The sequence below is a fragment of the Carlito syrichta genome, unplaced genomic scaffold, assembly GCF_000164805.1.
Source record: "Carlito syrichta isolate Samal-C Ts95f unplaced genomic scaffold, Tarsius_syrichta-2.0.1 Scaffold309702, whole genome shotgun sequence".
Taxonomy (NCBI): domain Eukaryota; kingdom Metazoa; phylum Chordata; class Mammalia; order Primates; family Tarsiidae; genus Carlito; species Carlito syrichta.
The window spans coordinates 584,211-606,464 of NW_007253798.1; the positions used below are offsets into that span (position 1 = coordinate 584,211).

General features: G+C 42.1%; 1 protein-coding gene across 1 annotated transcript in view; it reads right to left on the minus strand.

Moving 5' to 3' along the window:
- Positions 1-22,254, minus strand: part of ZNF831 (zinc finger protein 831) — a 68,732-nt gene that overhangs the window by 38,928 nt on the left and 7,550 nt on the right. The window contains exon 3 of the mRNA XM_008067543.1: positions 9,886-10,037. Coding sequence (XP_008065734.1) covers positions 9,886-10,037 — 152 coding nt within the window. The remainder of the gene's footprint in view (positions 1-9,885; positions 10,038-22,254) is intronic.

Consider the following 22,254-nt stretch of genomic DNA (forward strand, 5'->3'; position numbering starts at 1 on the left):
GAGTTGAGGAAATACCAGATTCGACAGTACAAGCCAGTGAGGATCCTGTGGACACAGAAAAAGCGGGTATGGCCACACAACAGAGAGTCCCAGAGAAGGGTTTACATGGGGGGCATATATGGGCATGATATTAGGTGATACACTAGCATAGGGTTAAAAAAATCTGAATTACACAGTGAGAAAGTTCTTCTCTTTTAATCCTCTGATTAAGGAAAGAAGAAGGTCTCAACTAGGTGCTGGTGTACCTTGAATGGCTCCTCAACACTGGCAAACCTCTTTTTAGCAGCAGGCGTATTTCTAAGGCTCATGGCCTTCAGCTCACAGCAGATTCTGGCTAGGATTTATTTACCAAGAAACACTGTAGTGTGCATATTTTTTGTAATGTTCTTTTAATAGCACACAATATTGGCATTCCATTTTCAGTATTGATTAAGAACTCCTCTTTAAAATAAATGTATTTAAGTTTTTTTGTAAGTGAGCCTAGAGTAAAACAGAAGTAAATTGTCACACAGGTGACATGCAGAGGTGACAAAATGACGTGAATGATCTGAAACACTGTTGACCCCCAGATTCATCATCGGGGTGGCTCCTAGCAACTCACTCAACAGCTCTCTAAGTCTCAGTTTCTCTATCTGCAAAATGAGGGTAAAAGCCACTCATCACAAGTTTGTCCAGGAGATTGAATGTGGATAAGCTTCTCAAACTGAAAGTGCCTTGGAGTTTAGTTATTGAGAGTTTTCTCAGATCTCCCTTGGAAATGGAGCCCCAAACCTCACTGTGTTTACTGTTATAAGCCATGCCAGCTGCAGGAAATTGCAAAACTATAAACTCAATGTAATTCTTATCGTTCAATAAAACATCTCCCTCAATCAATATGACTTTGGATGTGTCATCCGGGCACAGGGCCACACTCAGCTCCTCTTCAGTGTTCCAATTTTAGTCTGTGTACCAAGGGGAACAACTTACAATGTGCCCAGCAAAAGCCCAAATAATTAACCTCAGTCACATCAATGTTCTCCATTCAGTTCTGCAAAATGCGTTTCTAAGGAAATATATAAGAACGCACTTTATACCATGGAATGTTTTAATGTATCATGGCATTGGAGTAAATAGAACAGGCCTCAGTTAATGGAACAGGTTCCTTTAGCACAACAGATTTCAATAACAACAATAATAATAAGCTGATATGTCATCAGCTAGAAAGAGATGTGCACATAAACACAAAAACAGGGCAAATATAATTATGAGATTTTTTTTTAGCAGCCCAGGGTCAACAACTGTGATATTAGGCAAATGATAATAAGGCTGTATGTTGATGAGTTTTAAGATCACAGAGAATGGAATATCCCACTTGAAATACAAACAAAATTCAATGATGTTGCATTCATTTCTGCAGCTTTCTGTATTTTAAAAAGAAAAGTATTCATTTCAGAGCAGTGATCTCATCAGGAAAAATGCACCTGAAATTGTGTAACCACAACAAAAGAGAGTCGTTATCAGTTTTTGCTTAGGTGGGATCACCCCTTTGTATGAATGTGTTTTTCAATTCCTTTTTCTAATGGAAAAATAACACAGGAGTGTACGAGTGCAAGCTTGTGTGCGCTCTCTCTCTCTCTCTCTCTCTCTCTCTGTCTCTCTCTCTCTCTCTCTCACACACACACACACACACACACACACACACACACACACACACACGTGAACACAAAGCTTCTCTTCTTTTTTTTTTGAGTTGGAGTCTCACTCTGTCACCCAGACTGGACTGCAGTGGCCACTCCCAGCCACCACAGCCTCGACCTGCTGGGCTCCGGTGACCCTTCCGCCTCAGCCTTCCGAGTAGCTGGAACTACAGGGGCGCGCTGCCACGCCCAGCTAATAATTTTTTGATTTATAGTAGAGATGAGGTCTCGCCAAGTTGCCCAGGCGGGTCTCGAACCCGCGGGCTCAGGCAATCCACTCACCTCAGCCTCCCAAAGACGCGGGATTACAGGCTGAACCACCGAGCCCAGATAGCTTCTCTTCTTAAGTGATACCCTAACTTGGAAAATAGACAGTGGAAAGAGCATTTTCATGATGTGATTTGTTGGCGAACTTCCCCCTCAGGCTGGAAGGAATGGTCTTTGGCTGATTGACATCGGCTAGCTCAAGTTGATATGGAGTAATTGTCCAGTGGAAAACCAGCCCCAATTCCTAAGTGGTATGAGAAAAACAGGTGAGATGAGAAACCACAGCAGAGTCCCATCACACACATGTTTAACCTACAATCTGACTTTTTCAGTTCACCCTCCTCTGACCCAAGAAGACACAGCTCCATTATCCTGCTTGATCCTTGCCACAGCAAATCAATCCATCAAGATGTCATAGCAGTTTTAGAGACTTAATGCTAAAACCAAATGGCATGCACCATGCAGTGAGGCAGGGACACTTGAGAAGTTCTCACACCACCTTCATTAGGAGGATCTGCTGTCTATCTTCAAAGCAACCTGCATGACTAGATGGCCTTTTTTCTTTCCCTCTTTCATCTCAGCAGTTCCCAAACATATTGCGCATGAGAATTTCTGTTCAGAGTTGCATATACAAGTCATACCCTTATGATGGATTTACAGGGTTTTCAAAGATGATTTTGATGTCAGGTGATTTGGCTTTAGGGGCTGGCTTTGGAAACAAGTCTTCCATCCTTTAAAACTTGGTCCCACTTTAGTACAGCAGAAGACTTCAGGTTAAAAGGCATTGATGGGACATCCTCAGGTCCACAGTCACTACAGTCATCTTCCCAGGACTTCCAACTGTAAAATTGAAGTGGTACAAGATGATCTGTATGGTTGAAGATGGTGATCCCATAAAAGTGACTTCTGGTGGTTACTCCACTGCCATCCAGCCAGTCACACACCGGATTCTTCCATTACTAACACAGTTTGAAAGTACAATCAGAAACCAACCTTCCAGGTGGCATGCTCTTTCTTCTTCATACTCAAAGAAGATCTGGGGGCTGGTTTTTGATGATCCTTTCAGCTAAGACTGAGCTTTCAGGAAGCTCAAGGTAAAGACATTTTTATTTGTTTAATTGTTCATTCAACAAACACTTATTAAGTACCTGCTGCTATGCCAGGATACAGAAGTGGTTTCAGGCTTGGGAAACAAGGTCTGTATTAAATGAGATCATTGCTACCTCTGTAGCAATTTTCAGTGGAAAGACCATTGAAAATAGATTCATTCACAATGGGAACCAAATTTCACAGTAAATAGTAGAGAAATTTATCTGGAAAAACAACAAAACCACAAGTTATAAAAAAAAAACTAATAAGCCTACAAAGATAAAATAAAAATAAGCCTTCAGTTTGGAGGTTATAATGGCAAATAATGAGTTAATTGTTAAAAATCACTAAAAGTTAATCAAGTTAATCAATTATGTAGTAAATTTGCATTTACTTTCATAGTAAGGTGATCATCAAGAAGGAATTTTTCCTCAAAAAAAATTATAGGACTTTATCAATTTTTCCAAGGGCTTTTCTTAAGCTTCAGATGTTCAAGTCACTCTCTTGGAGTTACCATTCTTGCCACTTTTCTCTTGTTCATTTGTCACCTAGTCTGATTCTGCCAGTGGGTGTGAACCAATGAGCCAATGGTCTTTTTCCATTGGTTTCATGAAATGTACCATATTGAGCAGGATTTGCAATTTTACTTGACAGTCAATTTACATTATATTGTGAAAATTAATCTGAATGACATGGATAGATGCCATGATAAGCAGAGAGGTGTGTGTGTGTGTGTGTGTGTGTGTGTGTGTGTGTGTGTGTGTGTGTTGAATGGAGTCTAAATTTACCAGCAATCAGTTTATTAGGGAAGGTGCTCATGCACCCAGCCAACTTACCAACCTTAGGCTAGAGTGTCTCATAAAGAACATTTCAGTGATAAGGTAGATTCTTGCTTTACTTGCAATAGTCAATGACTTGATATCTGAAAACTTTCTACCAATCCCTTTAATGAAGTAGCTGAGTCTATGAGGTTAAATGCACCTCCTCAGCCCGACCCTAAAGTGAGTGTGACAAGGAAGGACTCCTGCCCATTCTTAGTCATGTTTAGCCTGGAATATCTGGTGAGTTCAGCCTACTTCATGTCTAAATAGAAACTTCTAGTCCCCACACCAGTTGGAAACTGGAATTAGGTTTAAGAAAAAAAGACTCAGTTGTCAGGAGAGTCTCACAGATTCTAATCAACATAAAATCTTATAAATTAGGTCCTTATCCTTCATAACTCCCTGGCCTTCTGCTTACAGATGACTTCACTACTGAGCCATCTGTTAATTCGAATGATTAGTACCAAGCTATTGGAATAGTTTAAAAGAGAGGGAAATTAAATGTTTTCTTTGAAAATATTTTTTAAAAACATCCTCTGTCTCTCATTCTCCTAAGTTATTGACTGGAAATATCTCCAAAAAAATAAAGAAGACCAAAAAAAAATCAATAATAACATCTTATTTCTCCATGGTCACAAGTATTCTTGACTACTTATTTGTAAATGATTTACTGATTCTAGCTGACCTATGAGAATTAGAACCTAAATACTCTTCTATCTTTAAACTGAGAAGCTCCCAATCTCCTCGCACACACAAAGGTCATTCTCAGTCTTGTTGTCAGATTCATCAAGTTCTGGCAAGTTACAGCCTCTTGGTTCACCCCAAACAGATTACCCCATTATTGTCCTGCCATGGGCAACAGGTTCTCCCCACCTCAAAAACAAATAAAACCTGTATACACTGACGGGCATACTCATGCGTGCGTGTATACAGACGCACACACATATGCAAGGTCAGCTGCCTCACTGAGGACCCAGCTCTGATCTCTCCACCTGCGATCTGCCAGGTTAAAGCAAACTTTAAAAAGTTGTTTGTAAATGTATGATGATCAGTCTCAGCTTTGAAGTTATAGCACTCTGTCTTCCAACATCCAGTGCCCTCAGAGTGCCTGTCACTCCGCTATGAAATATTGATATTGGCAAGTGCTGGTAATAAAATCCCCATGCCCCTTTGATTTCCAGGTGGCATTTATTTTCATGCTCTTCTCCCACCCTCCACCTCGACGGTGTCCATCATGATCTGTCACCCCCGCTTGCTAGCGTGCCTTGCCTGCCTTTTCGCATCCCTCCCTGACACTTCAATAAGTAGTAGGTGGTGATTGATATTTCCTGGGCCACTACTTCCCCCATGCCCTGCAGGTGCACATCTGCCCTGAGGTGGACATCCTCTGTGTTCTTCCTAACTGCTAGAGAGGACAGCCTTTGAAAATAGACATGAGGGACCCAAGCCCAGGGACTCTACTTACTGCTCAAGTAATGAACATGAAAGCATAGACATTTGTCACCACCCCAGGTTGTTGCTGGGCATTACAACCCACGTGGGTGGGGGTAGGGGGCTGAGTTCTCCATGGAAATTTGAGTTGTGGGTCATCTTTCATTTTATAGCTCTATGCTCAGGTCTTTTCCTGATTTTTTTTTTCCTATTTCGATCTGTTTTTATTCACCATTCACTGGTGCCCCCAGTTTGCTCTTGGGATTTTGATGTGAAGAAAAGTAATGAAATGCTGATGTTGAGACAAGACATGCCTACAAGTGAATTTCCCCAAGTAGAGAAAGCTTCAGAACCTCTGGGGCTCCTGCCATTGCCTATGGTTGCATGCAGGGCCCTTTCCTAAGGCTGAGAGATGCCTTAAGTGGGAGATGGTACACACCGACATTAAGATGAGATGTGACAATCCCAGATTCGACCCCTAAAGGGGAGAGGGAGGAAGGGCGCATGGGTTGAAAAACTACCTGTTGAGTACCCATGTTCACTCTTTGGGTGACATAAAGGACCCCCAAACTCACCATAATGCAACATATCCAAGTAACAAACCTGTACATTGTACCCCTGAATTCAAAATTAAAAATAAATTTAAAAATTTAGAAATTCTGCAGCCATTCAAAACATTGAGTAATAAAGACATGTAGTAATCACCTCAAGAATAATCAATAATAAATAATATGATCTAGCCGGGCTCGGTGGCTCAGCCTGTAATCCCGCGCCTTTGGGAGGCTGAGGTGAGTGGATTGCCTGAGCCCGCGGGTTCGAGACCCACCTGGGCAGCGAGACCTCATCTCTACAGTAAATAAAAAAATCAGCCGGGCGTGGTAGCGCGTGCCTGTAATTCTGGCTACTCGGAAGGCTGAGGCGGAAGGATCGCCGGAGCCCAGCAGGTCGAGGCTGCGGTGGCTGGGAGCAGCCACTGCACTCCAGTCTGGGCGACTGAGTGAGACTCCAACTCAAAAAAAAAAAAAAAAAAAAATAATATGATCTAAAACACTTCTATTATTGTAAAAGGGGGAGGGGGAAGAAGAGGTGAAAAGGAGAATGAACGTCACAGGCTTTTCAATCGGTCTCTCTACTCACACTGGGGCCTGGGGAAGACATACCCACTTCCATGGGAGGGTGTGTGGAAAGGCACCCTGTGTGCAGGAGGAGAGGGGAGCAGGTGGCCCTGCCCTGTGCGGGCTGCTACAGTCCCATCGTCAGGGCAGTCAGGACCAGAGTGTGAGGCTGGACAGGCCGACTGCAAGTGGATTTCAGCTCCAAGTGACGCAACCCACGTACATGGAGGCCCTGACCAGGTCCCTCCAACCTGCCCCTGGGCCTTCTTCCTACAAGAAACCCAGTGAGTCTCATAGCCATTAGGATTGAGGCTACCTGTGATCACTTGGACAACTGTTCCCCAAAGGGTGACATGTCCTGCTGGTGGTGATTGGGGTGATTCTTTTTTCATTGTATAAGGTTTATACTAGGACTTTCTTCCAAAACCTGTTTACAAACAATGAGAGCCCAAATGATATGCACTATTGTACACTGAATGTCCATGTATATCCCTCCTTTTTTTGTTTAAAAACACATTTTAAGATCATTTCTGTTGGGTTGCAGATAGTGGAAAAATGATAAAGATGGTTGAATAGTGGCCCTCAAGTCCTAATCCATGGAACCTGTGAATGGGTGTAAACTTACTTGGAAAATGGGTCTTAGCAGAAGTAATTAAATTAAGGATCTCAAGATGAGACAATCCCAGATTCAATGAGGCCCCTAAATTCAATGACAAATGTCCTTAGAAGAGAAAGGCAAGGAAGATTTGACCCACAGTGACACAGGGAGAAGTACAGACAGAGGCAGAGATTGGAATGATGAGACCACAAGCCAAGGATACCTGGAGGCACCAAACTGGATCAGGCCAGGAGGGATCCTCCTCAGACCTTCAGAGGGAGTGTGAAACACTCAACCGCCAGAACAGTGAAAGAATCCATTTTTATTGTTTGAAACCACCATGCTTGTGGTAATTTCATACAGCAACCCTAAAAAATGAATTCAGATGGCACCCAAGTGGAGACACAGTCTCAGTGACTGTCCTCCATCCTCCTTGGAGGCCCAGCCTGCACCCCAGCCCATCTGCATTCAATCGACCCTCTCCACATCCCCTTTACTGGCCCTGAGACTTTACCCATTCAATCTCCAGTCCAGAAAGTCTCTGTCTGTTCTCCCTATACCCACATTTCCAGAAGAAGCCCTGTCTCTCCAGGGAAACCTCCCTTTGCATTCCTCCCCCAACACAAATAAGATGGCCTTGTGCTCCACCAAACAACAAAAACATTCATCACCATGTGTCAATGGCCATTGGCACACAGCGTGTACCAACTTTCATGCACATGCGTTTATCATGCTGAGTGTCTGGTAACAGTCGGTCATCTGTACAGAGTCTGCAAAGCATCACTGCACAGAGTGGCTCCCTGGGGCCTTGCATCAAACCATTGGGTCCACAAGTCAGAGCATCCGCATCCTAGGTGGTCAAACAGGAAATTCACAGGGAGGCAAAATGACCTCCAAAGTCACTCTCTGTGGGATTTGAGCAAAGAGTGGACAGTTGGTCAGTCTGTCCGTCTATCTCCACCCTCCACCACATTTATTGAGAGCCAAGATTCTTCTCTTTCCCCCTTCTCTTTAGTGTTAGTACACAACTGGGATCTGTTCATAAACAGAGAGGCTGACAGAAGTCCCCAGAAACTGCTTGATTCAACCATCTTTAAAGTGTTGGAAGGAAAGTAGGTGGGAAAGCTCCCCACATGGGACAACTGGAAGAGTTCTGGTTGGTTGCGCTAGGCTCCATCAGTGGCCGGTGGGAACCTCCTGACTGCAACAGCAAGACTGTCAGTGCTCTGCCTCACAGAGGTTCCATGGGAGTTCCACCCCAATGTAGGGGAAAATTCAAGAACTGGACCTGGTGGGGGCAAAAGGGAAGGCAGGGTCCGTGGAACAAGCAACAAGAAGCCAGTAAGTTCTGAGAATCCCAGGGGCTGCTAGAAGTCACACCGCCCCCCGCCCCCTGCATTATGTGCCTTCCAGGTGCCCTGAGTCATGTCCTGTACTTTAGAGGGTGGCAGGCTAGACCTGGATTCCTGACTGCAGGCTGTACTTTGGGGGAGCTTTCAAGGAGAGAGGAGGGGCACGCACAGAAAGCCAGGAGAATACAGAGGCGTCATTGATGCTACCTGCCTCTGTCATGGGAAGGCCCCATGATCAAGCAGACCAGTCAGGTATCCTCCGGCCCTTTTTATGGGAAACCCTCTCTGGTGTCCTGGTGGTGCAGACCCTCATTTAGCCCTGAGGTGCCCTCCATGGGGTGTGGTATCATCAAGACAACCCAATAGCTGCTCCACCAGATGAGGAGGAGAGGGAAGAAGGAGGAGAGTCAGAGAAGTTGAAGGAAGAGAAAGCTCAGTTCCCTGGTGGGATGTCTGCCCATCCATCCCCTTCATCTCAGCCTCTTGCACACGGGGCTTGACTCTTGATGTCACCTCACAAAAACAATCTATTTTCTTCTACAACTGGCCACCCAACTATAAGATCCCATCTGTATCTTGGTTTAAACTCTCTGAGGAGCAAGACCAGTTCTTGACCTTGCCTACCCTAGAGGGCTTAGGGAGGGAGAAGGCACTCAGGTGCCACCTGCCTGTAGGGGGCGCAGGAGCCATACAAAGATGGAGGAGAGACCCAAGCCCAGGGTCCCCCGGGACCAACCCCAGGCTTCAGGCAGAGTCCAGGGTCGGCCCATGAGCCAACAGACATACCTCAGCAACAAAAGGAGGGTAATTCCATCACAGGAGGTCTTCATTTTCCCCAGTCAACACCTTGCAAGGAACACTGAGGCCATGCTTCACTGAGGCCATGCTCATGACTACCGGGTAGAAGGGAGAGGGAGAGCAGGGGACACTGGGGTCCCTAGAGGTGACGCGATTTGCCCTGGTGGCCCAGTACGTGCAGCTTAAAATAGCCATTTTGCAGGAAGCAGCACACCCCTCAAGTGCAATCCTTGTGCATTTTCAAGCATGGCAAGGAACATTTCACCGGTAAGCCACTTACTGCAGTTTCACCGGTAAGCCACTTACTGCAGCTTCATAACTGCTCATGTTTCTGCTTCCTGCCGGCTGTCATGCCCAGTCACTAGCCCACCTTGGCCTCACAGCGGCCCGACAGAAAGGGCCAAGCCACTTCCTCTGTGGAGACAGTGAAGGTGAGGCACCATACATTCTGATTCTTGCTTCCCTGGATCTTGGGGGGAAGCTGCCCCTCCCACGGGGACTGACCCCCATACTCAGGGGTGTCTGCTGTCTTCCCAATACTAAATTCCCCATCTTCTCCCCCATGCCTTTCCCACTAGTTTAGAGTCACTCTGATCACCTCACAAATGTCATGCCTTGGCACTGTCTTAGTGCACCTGACCCTACTGGATATGGGGCTGGCTCTTGACCCCAGTGTCTATGCTGTGGTAGGGTGCATTCACATGCCCAGTCTGGACTCACCTCCAAGGAGAAAATTACCTGCCGTTTCTGAAGAAGCCTGTCCACAGGTCCTGCCTGGGTCCAGCCCCTTGGGTTGGGGAGGAGGGTACCTTCTTCTGGGCACCCAGGTTGGCTTGCGAAGTCTGCTGGCTCTCAGCTGAATGCGGCTTTGCAAGAAACTCCCTTTATACCTATGAGACAGAGAAGCACATGGGCAGTGGCCAGTCTTGAAAACACATGCCACAAACATCTGAGAAGCCCCTGTGAGCTGTCTGGGAGAACACAGGGCTCAACCTCTAACTAGCTGGTCACCTTGAGTGACTCCTGGTCCCTCTACATCCCATTCCTCTCCCCACTCCTTTGACATGGGGGTAACAATAGTGCCCAACTCCAAAGGTTGCTGTAGTGAGATAATGCTGATAAAACACACTGCACGATGCATAGCTACCAAAAGTGCTTAGTCAAGGTTAGCTGCTGCAATTAAATAGTGAATTTCATGGTACTGAGTACTTGCTAAATACATTGTGCAATAGAACTTTCTGCAATGATGGAAATGTTCTATGAGCTGCGTTGACCAATACAGTAACCACTGACAACATGTGGCTATTGAGCATTGGAAATGTCGTTAGTGTGTCTGAACCACTGTTTAAAATTTTATTTCATTTTAGAGTATTTAAATAACCACGTGTGGACAGTGACCAACATATTAGACTGCATTTTTCATGGGCTTTTCATCTGGAGAGGCCCTACCAGATCATGTGATCTATGTGTCTCTAAAACAAAGTATTGTTTGGGGAGAAGGCTCAACAAAGGGAGAGCAAGAAAATTACTAGAGCTTCTATTTACATTTGTTTTCATCTAGACTTTCTTATTTCCATTGTTGCCCACCCTTTGCAATGTGCACAAAACAACATTGGAGTCCAACATATGTATAATTTGTGAAAGAACATATATACATTTATTAGGGTGCAGGCTCAAAAAAATTATTTTAAAACGATGTCTTGCTCTGTCACCCAGGCTAGAGTGCAGTAGCGTGATCATAGCTCACTGCAGCATCCAACTTCTGGGTTCAAGTGACCCTCTCGCCTCAGTCTTCTGAGTAGCTAAGACTACAAGGTGCCATCACACCCAGCTAAAGCTAATTTTTTTTCTCTCTCTTTTTTTCTTTTCTTTTCTTTCTTTTCTCTCTTTCTCTCTTTCTTTCTAGAGGCAAGGTCTTACGATGTTGCCCAGGCTGGTCTCCAACTCCTGACTTCAAATAATTCTCCCACCTTAGCTTCCCAAAATGCTGGAATAACAGGCATGAGCCACCATGCCTGGCTAAAATTTTTTACTGATAGAAATGTGTAACTAGAAACAGACCATAGATCGAATCTAGCACCTGCATAACACAGATGAAAGAACTAAGATGCAGCACCCTGCAGCATGCCTTAAGCTCTTTTACAAGGTCTTTGCACTGCTTCTAGCTGCCTGGCCAAGGCACAAATAAAATCCTTTCCCTTTCCAAGCCTCCGTTTGCAATCACTCTCCACGGTACTCCTCAGAACCAGCTAGGGAGGAAGGTGAGGTGCCCTGTGTGACTGCTTTCCTTCCTCATTTGCCTGAGCCACTGCCAAGAGCCAGTCGCAGTCCCATAATCACTGGGCTGCCAGCAGAATTCTAAATAAGATCTGCAGAATGTGGTATCCTCTGGGGTGCTGGTTTTTCCTGACAGCAATCATGAGAAAGTGACTTTTTGTTCATCTTGTCTGGCCTCTATGTTTGGGAGAGCTTCCTCATCCACTGTTGCCTCCTGGCCTGGGCATTAGCTGGCATTCCCCAGGGGGTCCTGCATTTTTCTTAGAAGATGTCATCCCTGTTTGTCAAGACCACAGAATCCTGTAAGTACTATATGAGCCAGCGTGGGGAGACTGCTGTTCCTAATCACAAACCCCTGAACCCAGCGGGGCTCCCACAGGGCTTGGGTAGAGAGCAGTTTCAACGTGCAGAGACAAAGGGGGCATGTGGAGAGAATTCCTCTGCTACCCGCTATGGGTCACTTTTGCCCATGAGTTAGTAGATGACTGCCACTAGCTTACAGGTGTTAAGAATGGCATAGTTGGAACTGCAGGGAGGTTTTACTTTTAGAAAACGCACATGCGAGGACCACTACTCCATCAAAATAGCTCAGAGAGTCACACTCCCTGAATTCAGGTCTCACCAAGGTGGACTCTGAAATTTTTTGCCCTTGAGAAGAGCCCAAGTGAACCTTGGCCATGTCTTCAAAGCGATCTTTTGTTCAGCCCGGGCAAGGTCTACTTCTTTCTCTCTTGGTTCACCTGGAATGTTCTGTGTGCATTCCCCTCCGAAACAGCAGCATCCTGGGAACATCGTCCTGGGTCAGGCAGACTCTGCCAGCTCATCTCCATTCCCAGGTGTGCAAGGCCCTTCAAGGTGTGACAGGTGTTATGGAGCCCCGTCCAAAGAGCCGTACCCGAGCTGCATGTCTGTCCTGGGCTGCGAGGGTGACATACTCCCTTACCTCACAGTCAGTCTGAGGAGGGAAGGTAGACTGAAGGAGAGAGTTTTGTTAGTGGGCGCAGGCTGCTCTACACAGATTCTGGGAAGAAACCGTGCAGTCTGACATATGATTTCTCTCACTTTCCTCTTTTGATGTTGTAGGAAAGAACAGCACAAAGAAAAGTGGATGGAGGTGGTGTGGGTTGTCAAAGTAATAAAGGGTCTCAGCCACATGTAGCAGAGGCCACATGAGCTCAGGGCCACATATGTAGGTTGTGTCTTTACCTCACTTCAGAGACTCTCATTACTGAAGGTGTTATCTCATTGAATAAGTAAGTTGTGCCATGATTAAAGTGAACAGACAGATAAACATCCACTAAATAAGGAAAGCTACTCTCTGCTAATAGAATTACATTCTCAGAGCCCTGGGGTTTTTCTCCTCTGATGGCCCCTTCAATGACGAATGTATGTATGTCTTAGGGTTTAGAGTGCCCTTCTCTGGTACAACCTGCAATCTCCTCCTTGTTCATTTCCATTCTCTTGGGACCTCGCAATTCATCGTACCATTTGTTGGAAGCTTCCTAGAACAAGTCTCTGAGTGGTACATGCTTCAGACAGCACTGTACACAGTTAAAAATTAGTCAATAAAATCCAATTCCATGGTCCAGCACTCGCTTTGGGCAAGGCAGAGATAGATTTTGTGAGCATGCTGAATCTCTATGCCTCTAGTTAATGTCAGGGCAATTAGACATCTGAGTATGAATTTTTGATGTTTTTCCATTTCCACTCTGAAAATGGAGGCTGCATTTTCTAACCCCTCTCCTTTTGTTAATGAAAACAGCCATTTTTATTACAATGTGGTATTTGGAGTTGGCAAAAAACAAAGAGATGAATGAAACAGAATGGAAGACCCTGAAATAAACTTCAAGTATAAATTGGAAGCTAAAAAATAGCAAATAAGTGGGGGAAAGTGGATTAATGCGGGGATCTGCATGACTTTTATGTAAAGACCCAGAAAATAAATATTTTAGGCTTTTCAGGCCACATGCAATCACACATATTCTTCTTTTATAGATATACATAGCCTTTGCACAGTGGTGCACACCTGCAGTCCCAGTTACTCAGGAGGCTGGGTCAAGAGGATTACTTAAAGTCAGGAGATCGAGGCTGCAGTGCCCTTTAATGATGCCTGTGAATAGCACTGTACTCCAGTCTTGGCAACATACTAAGATCCCATCTCTTAAAAATTATATATAATGACTAGCTCATGAGAGCATACTGAAACAAATAAAAAACCATATTTGACCTATAGTTCATTTATATAAATAAAAACAAATCCTTCTCTAAATATGAATTCTATATATGAGTGTATACATCTATATAAGAAGAAAACATAAAAGAATATATTTTTATATTTATGGCCTGGGAGATTGACAGAAAAAAAAAATGTTGTTTTAGATAAGACCCAAAAGTAATACTAATTTTTAAAAGACTGTTCCATCTGACTATATCAAAATATATAACTTCTTAATGACAAAGAAATCAAAAGCAAGGCAAAACGTAAGAATTCTATTTTAAAATTAAAAATACACATTAAAATGTAAAAATTATTTTAAAATAGTTAAATGTATTGATGTTCTTATTAAAAGGTAAGAAATAGTTAAAAGCAAAAATCCTAATGAAAATGGAAACCTGTGAGGGTAAGACTGCTTTCACTGTGAGGGGTTTGCCAAAGCATGTGAGTTGGAGCCTCCGTTTTCATGTTCTTATGGGTGCAGAGCCCAGAATTTACCTCAGTGAGAGCCATGTGGAGGATCCATCCTCTGTTTCTGCTTCAAGCTGAGATTTCAGAAGGTTTGACTCTGAGTATATGGGCAAATTAGAAATAAATACTCCCTACTCCCACCACCTATCCAGGGAACATTAAAAAACAACAAAACAAAAAAACCTTCCTGCTCAAATCTTATTACTGAGTGAAGGGCGAAATGTTTCTCTTGTTAACTTTACAACAGTATGACAACCTTCTCATGGGTTTGTAATCTGAATTCACACTACGTAGATGACCAGAAGAAACCTAAAGCCGAGAATTTCATATAAAGTGGTGTCCAGCAAGTGCCCTCAAGCACCTAGCAGAAGCAAAACAAATATTTATTGAAGAAATCCACCTTTAACTAAGTCTCAAAGTTTCAAAAATATCAACTCACAGTCAAAAATGTCAACCCAAACAAGAAAACAAGTGATCATAAATGAGAGTTAATACATGAAGCAGAGTCAGATATGGCAAGACTTCTTATATTGGCATTGATAGATACAAAATATCGTGTGTGATTTCAACAAGAAAAGAAAGATTGAAAATAAGAGTAAAGTGCAAGAGGCTATCAAAATGTTAAGTAGATTTGAAAAACAATCAAATGGAACTTTTTGGAAATGGAGCATAATACACAATACTGATTAAATTTAAAACTCAGCATGCCAATGACAATGGCTGGGTCGGGGGGAGGTTGTCAATCAAGGGGCTATTGCTATAGGTCAGGGACTTCTTCTGGTCAAGATGGTGAAAGAGTAATTGAATCTACCATCTCAAACAAACAACTGGACAAATGAATAAAACAACGGTTTTCAGAACACTGGACACTGAGCAAGGAAGGCAGTGATCCCTAAGAGAAGAGAAACAGATGGGTTGAGCCTGACAATGCCTCAGCTTGTTGATGGAGGAATTTTTCAGGTCAGCACCATTTGTTAAAAAGACTGTATTTGCTCTGCTGAATAGCCTTTGAACCTTCATCAAAAATCAACTGACCATAGTATGGCCTATTTCTATACTCTTTACTCTGTTCCATTGATCAGTATAGTTAATTTTGTTGCAAATATCACACTGACTGGAATACTCTAGCTTTATAATAAATGTTAAAGTCAGGTGGTATAATCAAGTCAGCATGGTATTTGCATTGAAATGAACAAATAGATCAGCAAAGGATGCTGGAACTAGATATCCACATGCAAAAATAAGAACTATGATCCATACATCACGCTGTACATAAAAATTAAGTGAAAATGGATTTTAGATATAAATATAAAATTTAAAAGCATAAAACTTTAGGGAAAAACTTACAAAATCTTTGCAGCTGTGATTAGGAACAGTTTTTTTAGTTATGACACTAAAAACGTAAACAACAAAAGAAAAAATGATAAATTAAATTCCATCAAAATTAAAGAATCTGTTCATCAAAAGATACTATTAAGAAAATGAAAAGACAAGCCACAGACTGAAAGAAAATATTTGCAAATCACTTATCCAATAAAGGACTTATAACTAGAATATATAAATAATTATTACATCTCAACAATAAAAAAAATTTATGTGCAAGGTATTTGACCAGACACTTCACCAAAGATGTTACACAAATAGTAAATAAGCACATATAAAGATGCTAAATAGCATCGCTTATTAGAGAAATACAAATTCAAAGTATAATGAGATACCACTACACAGCTACTAAAAATGACTAACAATAAAGAGAATGACTACACCAAGAACTGTTAAGGATGTAGAGAAACTGGTTCTCTCACACACTGCTAGTTTAGATGCAGAATGGAACAACCACATTGGAAAACCATTTGACAACTTCTTAAAAAGTTAATACTACATCAACCGTATAATTCAGCCATTCCACTCCTAGGTATTTACCCAAGAGGATTTAAAGCATATGTCCATACACAAACTTGCCTATGAATATTTATAGTCATTTTATTTGTAACAGCCTAAAATTAAAACAAATCAAATGTCTACCAACAAATGAACATATATACAAATTGTGACACATCCATCCAATGGCATGCTATTTAGCAATAAAAAGTAATGAATTATTGATATACACAACAACTTCAAAATAGTAATGCTCACTGGAATGATCCAGGCCAATAAAAAATAAGATATATTATATGATTTTGTTTCTATAAAATTCTAGAAAAAGCAAACTAATCTATAGTGACACAAAGCACATCAGTGGTAACCTAGGGATAGAAAAGTGCCAGGATGGGCACAAGGGAGGAATTTTAAAAGGACAGGAAGAAACTTTTGGGAATGATGAATATGTCAATAATCTTGATTGTATTGTTGATCTCACAGACATATGCATATGTCAAAACTTCTTACATTGGATGCTTTAAATATGTGCATTTTATTAAAATTCAATTATACTTCAATACAGTTTTACAAAAAAAGAAAAACCTCAGTGGATTTTTTAAACTGATAAAAATTTAAAGATAGACCTGAACAAAGTATCCAGATTATAGCACAGGAAAACAAAGTTGTTAAAAGTAGAAGTAAGAAACATGAAATACAGGACAAGTCTAACAGATAATATTTCAGTGTTTCAGAAAGAGAGGGGAGCAAATAGCAATAGAAGCAATGTTTGAAGAATAATGACTGAGAATCTTCTGTGGAGACATCAATCCACCAATCATTAAAGTACAGTGGATTCCTAATGTAATAAATAAAAAACAACATACAGCTATATACATCAAAGTAAAACTATGAAATACCAAAGAATAAAAGAAAATCCTAAAGGTAGCCAGAGACCAAAGACTTTAAAAAGATAGATGAGTAGACCAATAGCTGACTTCTTCACTACAAAATGGAAGCCAGAGGATAATACAATGATAGCTTTAATGTGCTGAGAGAAAATTACTGTCAACATAGAATTGTGTACCCAGCAAACATATTTTTTCAACAACATTGATAAAACGTATTTTGAAAGTAATAAAAATAGAGAAAGTTTTCTTCTGTAAAGAAAATTCTAAGAACATGCTTCAGGCAGAAGAAAACAACCCCAGAAAGAAGAACAGGCAGAAAAGAATGAAAAGACAAGATATGGACAATTACATGGGTACTTATAAATAGATGAGCTTAAAAAGATAAATAATAGAAAAATATTTACAGTGTATATAACAGGAAAAGAATATATACAAATCTAGCATATACCCAGAATCCTATAAATTATATTTATCATTTTAAAATCTGGTAACAACAAATTAGTAGGCATATGAAAGAAGACCAAACTCTCACTCATGGAATAAAACATTCTACAATTAAGATGAATGAATTTGAACTATATGCACTGATGTGAAGAGATATTTAGAAACATAATGTTGACCTTAAAAATCAAACTGAAGAATGATAAGTGAATAGGATATATATATTTAATATATACATTTAATATATATGAATTAATAATGAATTAATAATTGTTTATATTATATTAATAGAATATATTAATATAATATGCATAATATATATTATATTCTATTGCAGAAAGCAATGTTATATATTATTGATGAATACATTGATTTGCAATGAAAACATAGAGTAAAATGATTTGTGCCAAATACATAAAACTACAAAATTATTTTTTAAATTTTAAACTTGCTTTTTATTTTCCATACATTATGTGTATATAATATATGGCAATATTTTATTTATTTTAATATATAAGCCCAGAAGCAAATATAACAAAATGTTAATATTTATTAATTCTGCTTCATTATTACCCAGGAGCTTGCTATATATTTTCTGAACTTTCCTGTATTTTTAATATTTAAAAACAAAAGAGAAAGAACAACTATTCTGATACATGAATTTTATCATTCTCTGTTACCTAAGACCTACAGGGCAATCTCTGCCATAGTATTTCATTTTCTGTAGAATATTAAGACAACTGAGGTGAAAATTAGAAAATGAGTCAAGAAGTAGACTTCTTTCTTGAGGCAAGAACACAAGAGTTAGATGATAGATGATAGATCAGACATAGATAGATAAGTAGGTGGATAGATAGATAATATGGTAGGCAGAATAATGCCCCTGCCCAAGACGTCCCTGTCCTAACCTCCAGCCCTAACTCCCAAAAACTCTGAGAATGTTACCTTATATGGAAAAAGGGAGTTTGCAGATGTAATGAAGGGTACTCATCTCAAGATGGTAAGACTATTCTGACTTATTTAGGTGAGCCCAATCTAACCATGAGTTCTTAAAAAATGAAAGAAGAGGTAAAAAGTTGGTTCAGAGAGATGAGAAGGAAGAAGAGACTTAAAGTGTGAGAAGGCTCATCCTGCCCCTGCTGGTTTGGGATATGGAGAAAGGTAGCCATGAGGTAAGAAACTGAATTCTACCTACAATCTAATGAGAAGAAAACCGATTGCCCCCTAGAGCCTGTAGAAAGGCATGCAACCTGTGACACCCTGATTTTAGTCCAGTTAGACTCATGCTGGACTTCTCACCGACAAAGTCATAAAGTAATAAATCTGTGGTATTTAAAACAACACACTAAATGGTAATTTGTTGTAGCAGCAATAGAAAATTCAGACAGATAGACAAGCAGACAGATCTCTTACTTCATCAAGTAAAAGCTTTTCTGTCTGGTTATCTGCAAAGTACATACATGCAAAACAAATCCTATGTTACCACTGACATCTGTTATAAATTGGTTGGGAATTACTATATGAAAAATAGATGGATTTCAATACGTAGAGTCCTTCTGAAGAGAAAAAAAACAGGCTCTATGCCTGACCTCCTGAACAGTGAATCTGAAGATCTTTTTAGAATTAGGGGTTGCCTTCTAGCACCTTCCCAACACTAACACTCAAAATGAGACACTGACTCCTTGTCTCTGAAGATTGGCCATTGTGAACAACAGAGAGGACTGTTTCTTCAAGAAGTTCTATTATCTAATCATGTAACTTCATCCCCAGAATATTAAATTTGAGACTTCATGTGGGTCAAGCACATTGTAGCCTCTTGTATCAAATCTTTATAGCAAGCCAAATGCTATAGAACCAGTGGCTTCATAAGAAATTTATCTTTCAAGGGACCCCTTTCCCAGTATATTCAGTATCATATTCCCTTATAAAACACCTCCCCGGTCAAAGATGTGGCCCAGAAGTTAAAAGCACAAATCTTAGCAACTGTTAAGAACTTTCCTGTATGGTGATGAATGGTGATCATGAAAAACACTGGATCAGAAACTCAGACAGCAATCCTAATTCTCCTAGCTGAGTAAGCTTAGAGAAGCCATCTGTGGCAGTCACATGCTACGGTGATCCCATGAGTCATGCCTTTCTGTAATCCCCTTGCCTTGAGTATGTGTAACTTGTGACCGACTCCTAACTAATAAAATATGGCAGGTAAAAGTACTTTGCTGATGCAATTAAAGTTCCTAATCAAGAAGTAGATTCTCTTAGCTGGGCCTTGCCTAATCAGGTAAACCTTCTGGAAGTGAATGTCGAGGTCCGAGTCCCAAGCAGCAAAGTCATTCTTTCTCCACTGTTGGCTTTTAAGAAGCAAGCTGCAGCCAGGCTCGGTGGCTCAGCCTGTAATCCCACGCTTTGGGAGGCTGAGGTGCGTGAATTGCCTGAGCCCGTGGGTTTGAGACCCCCAGTTGCTGGGCAACTTGGCGAGACCTCATCTCCATAATAAATAAAAAATTAGCTGAGCATGGTAGCTCGCACCTGTAGTTCCAGCTACTTGAAAGGCTGAGGTGGAAGGATCGCCGGAGCCCAGCAGGTCGAGGCTGCGGTGACCGGGAGCGGCCACTGCACTCCAGTCTGGGTGACAGAGTGAGACTCCGACTCAAAAAAAAAAAAAGCAGCAAGCTGCCATGGACTTTATGCCTCAAAATGAATTCTGCCAACAACCTGAGGGGGTTTGGAAGCAGACCCTTCCCTAGGGGAGCTACTAGATGAGAATGCAGCCCTGACAACACCTTGATTTCAGTCTTGTGAGACCTTAGCGGAGAACTCAGTTAAACCGTGCCCAGACTTTTGACCTATGGAAACTATGAAGTGATACATGGGTACTGTTTTAAGTCACAATGTGTTCATTTGCTCTGCATCCTGAAAAACAAACACATCCTTTAATTGAACCCAAGATGGAGAGGACAAATATCCACCTTACAGGACCCTTTCAAGGGTCTCATGGGATCATAAACAAGAAATCACTGCTTAAAACCTGGTCCACACGTTACAAGTTGTAGAAAGAAAGACATTGGAATTGGTTCCACCTCTAGATAAGTACATCGGAATCTCTGCCCTCCTGAGGATGCTTGGCCTCATTCCCGCCATTCTGATGGGCACATCCCGGATGGCACAGTGGTTCCTGTAAATTCAGGTTCCTGCTGCAGGCCTGAGTGACACAGGCTGAGTGCATGTGTGTGGGCTTTGACCCTTCCGAGGAGCCAACCTGGCAGCCTATGCAATGACCATAATCATTCTTACTCCACTGAACTTAGAGGACGTTCCTACTTCACCCAGGGCCTGTCTTTCTGGCTGGTGTCAGAGCTGCAAAAACAGTCTACTTCAGAAACACCAGCTTTGTGAAGTGGGTATAAAAGCCCCGGATTTGGGTCCACTGTGAAACCTCAAGCAAGTCCAGCCTCTTCTCTGGATCTCACTTTCCCTTCTGGACAATGAGGGCATGATCCACATCTGTGGTTCCATTTTGTAAACACAAGAATAATAAATGATTACGGAGTACTTTCCATATGCCAAGCATGCACAAAGGGCTTCTCACATGGAATTCTCCCTTGTGGAGTCCCCAGTATGGCCTCTGAGAGCCAGTCTAAATCTTAGCTATGCTCCAAATAGCTGTGTGGTCTTGATCAATTTACTTCCACTTTCTGAGGTTCCATGTCCCAATCTGCAAAATGGGAACACTGGTGGAGCCCATCTACAGTAGCTTTCTGTGCTGCAGAGCATATTGCCACTATTTCAGCAGCCTGAAGTCACCGCCAGATGTTGTGTCATCTCAGTTTCTGAAGGTCAGACATGCTGGTCTGGCTTGACTGGATGATCTGCTCAGGGTCTCATAAAGTTCAGATCAATGGTTGGCCGGGATACATTTTTCTGAAGCACTGAGTGATCTTCCAAGTTCCCTGGTTGTTGGAAGAATTCCTGCCCTTGTAGTCATATGAATGACATCCTCACCTTCTTGCTGACCATCAGCCAGGGTTTGCTATCAGCTCCCCGGGTGGGACCATCTGCTATTTCCACAATTGTAGAAGTTTGTTCCATCAAAGCCAAGGGGACAGCAACTGTTGCAGCTCCCAATTTCTCTGATTTCTTCTGTCTCTGATCTCTAGACCTTCCATTACAAGGACCCATCAGATTAACTCCGGCCCATTCAGGCACACAGCAAGTGCACAATGAATGCCCAGGCACACTGCAGGTATGCAATGAATGTTTGTTGAGTGAGTCAAGTTGAAGTCTTGGGGAGGTGGGAGCTGTTCATGAGGCACCTCATCCTTCCGTTTCTCCTGTCACCCAAGGGGAAGGAATTATCAGGGCTTGACAAGAGGGGTAGTCATCTCAGGGACTATCTCAGAACTCTGCCCACCATACCCCAACAGGGATGCTGCCAGGATCAAATGGGTGAAAGTATGGGAAGATCTTAAGACATTGGCCAGCACATGGAGTCATGTGTCCGGGACTGGAACTTGGGTCTCCTGCCTCTCCAGCCAGAGCACCTCAGGACCCATCTTGAGGCAAACCTCATCACAGCCTACCTTCTCCCATGGTTGAGTTTTATCTTCTGGACTAAAATCACCTTAAGAGAAAGAGCCAGAGCCTCCTAGCACATAGCATGCAGGATGCTACACTCCCCAAGACGTTCCCCAATGCCTTCTGGTCACCATTACCCTGTGTATACCCCTCTCATGATGGCATGGCTGGCCTGAGCAACACACAGGGTATTATAGAAATAACAGAATCAGAATGTGACTTCCAAGGATAGATTATAAAAGACATTGTACCCGGGCACAATGACTCATGCCTGTAATACCAGAACTTTAGGAAGCCAGGGTGATTCACTTGAGGCCAGGAGTTTGAGAAACATAGCAAGACCCTGTCCCTAAAAAAATA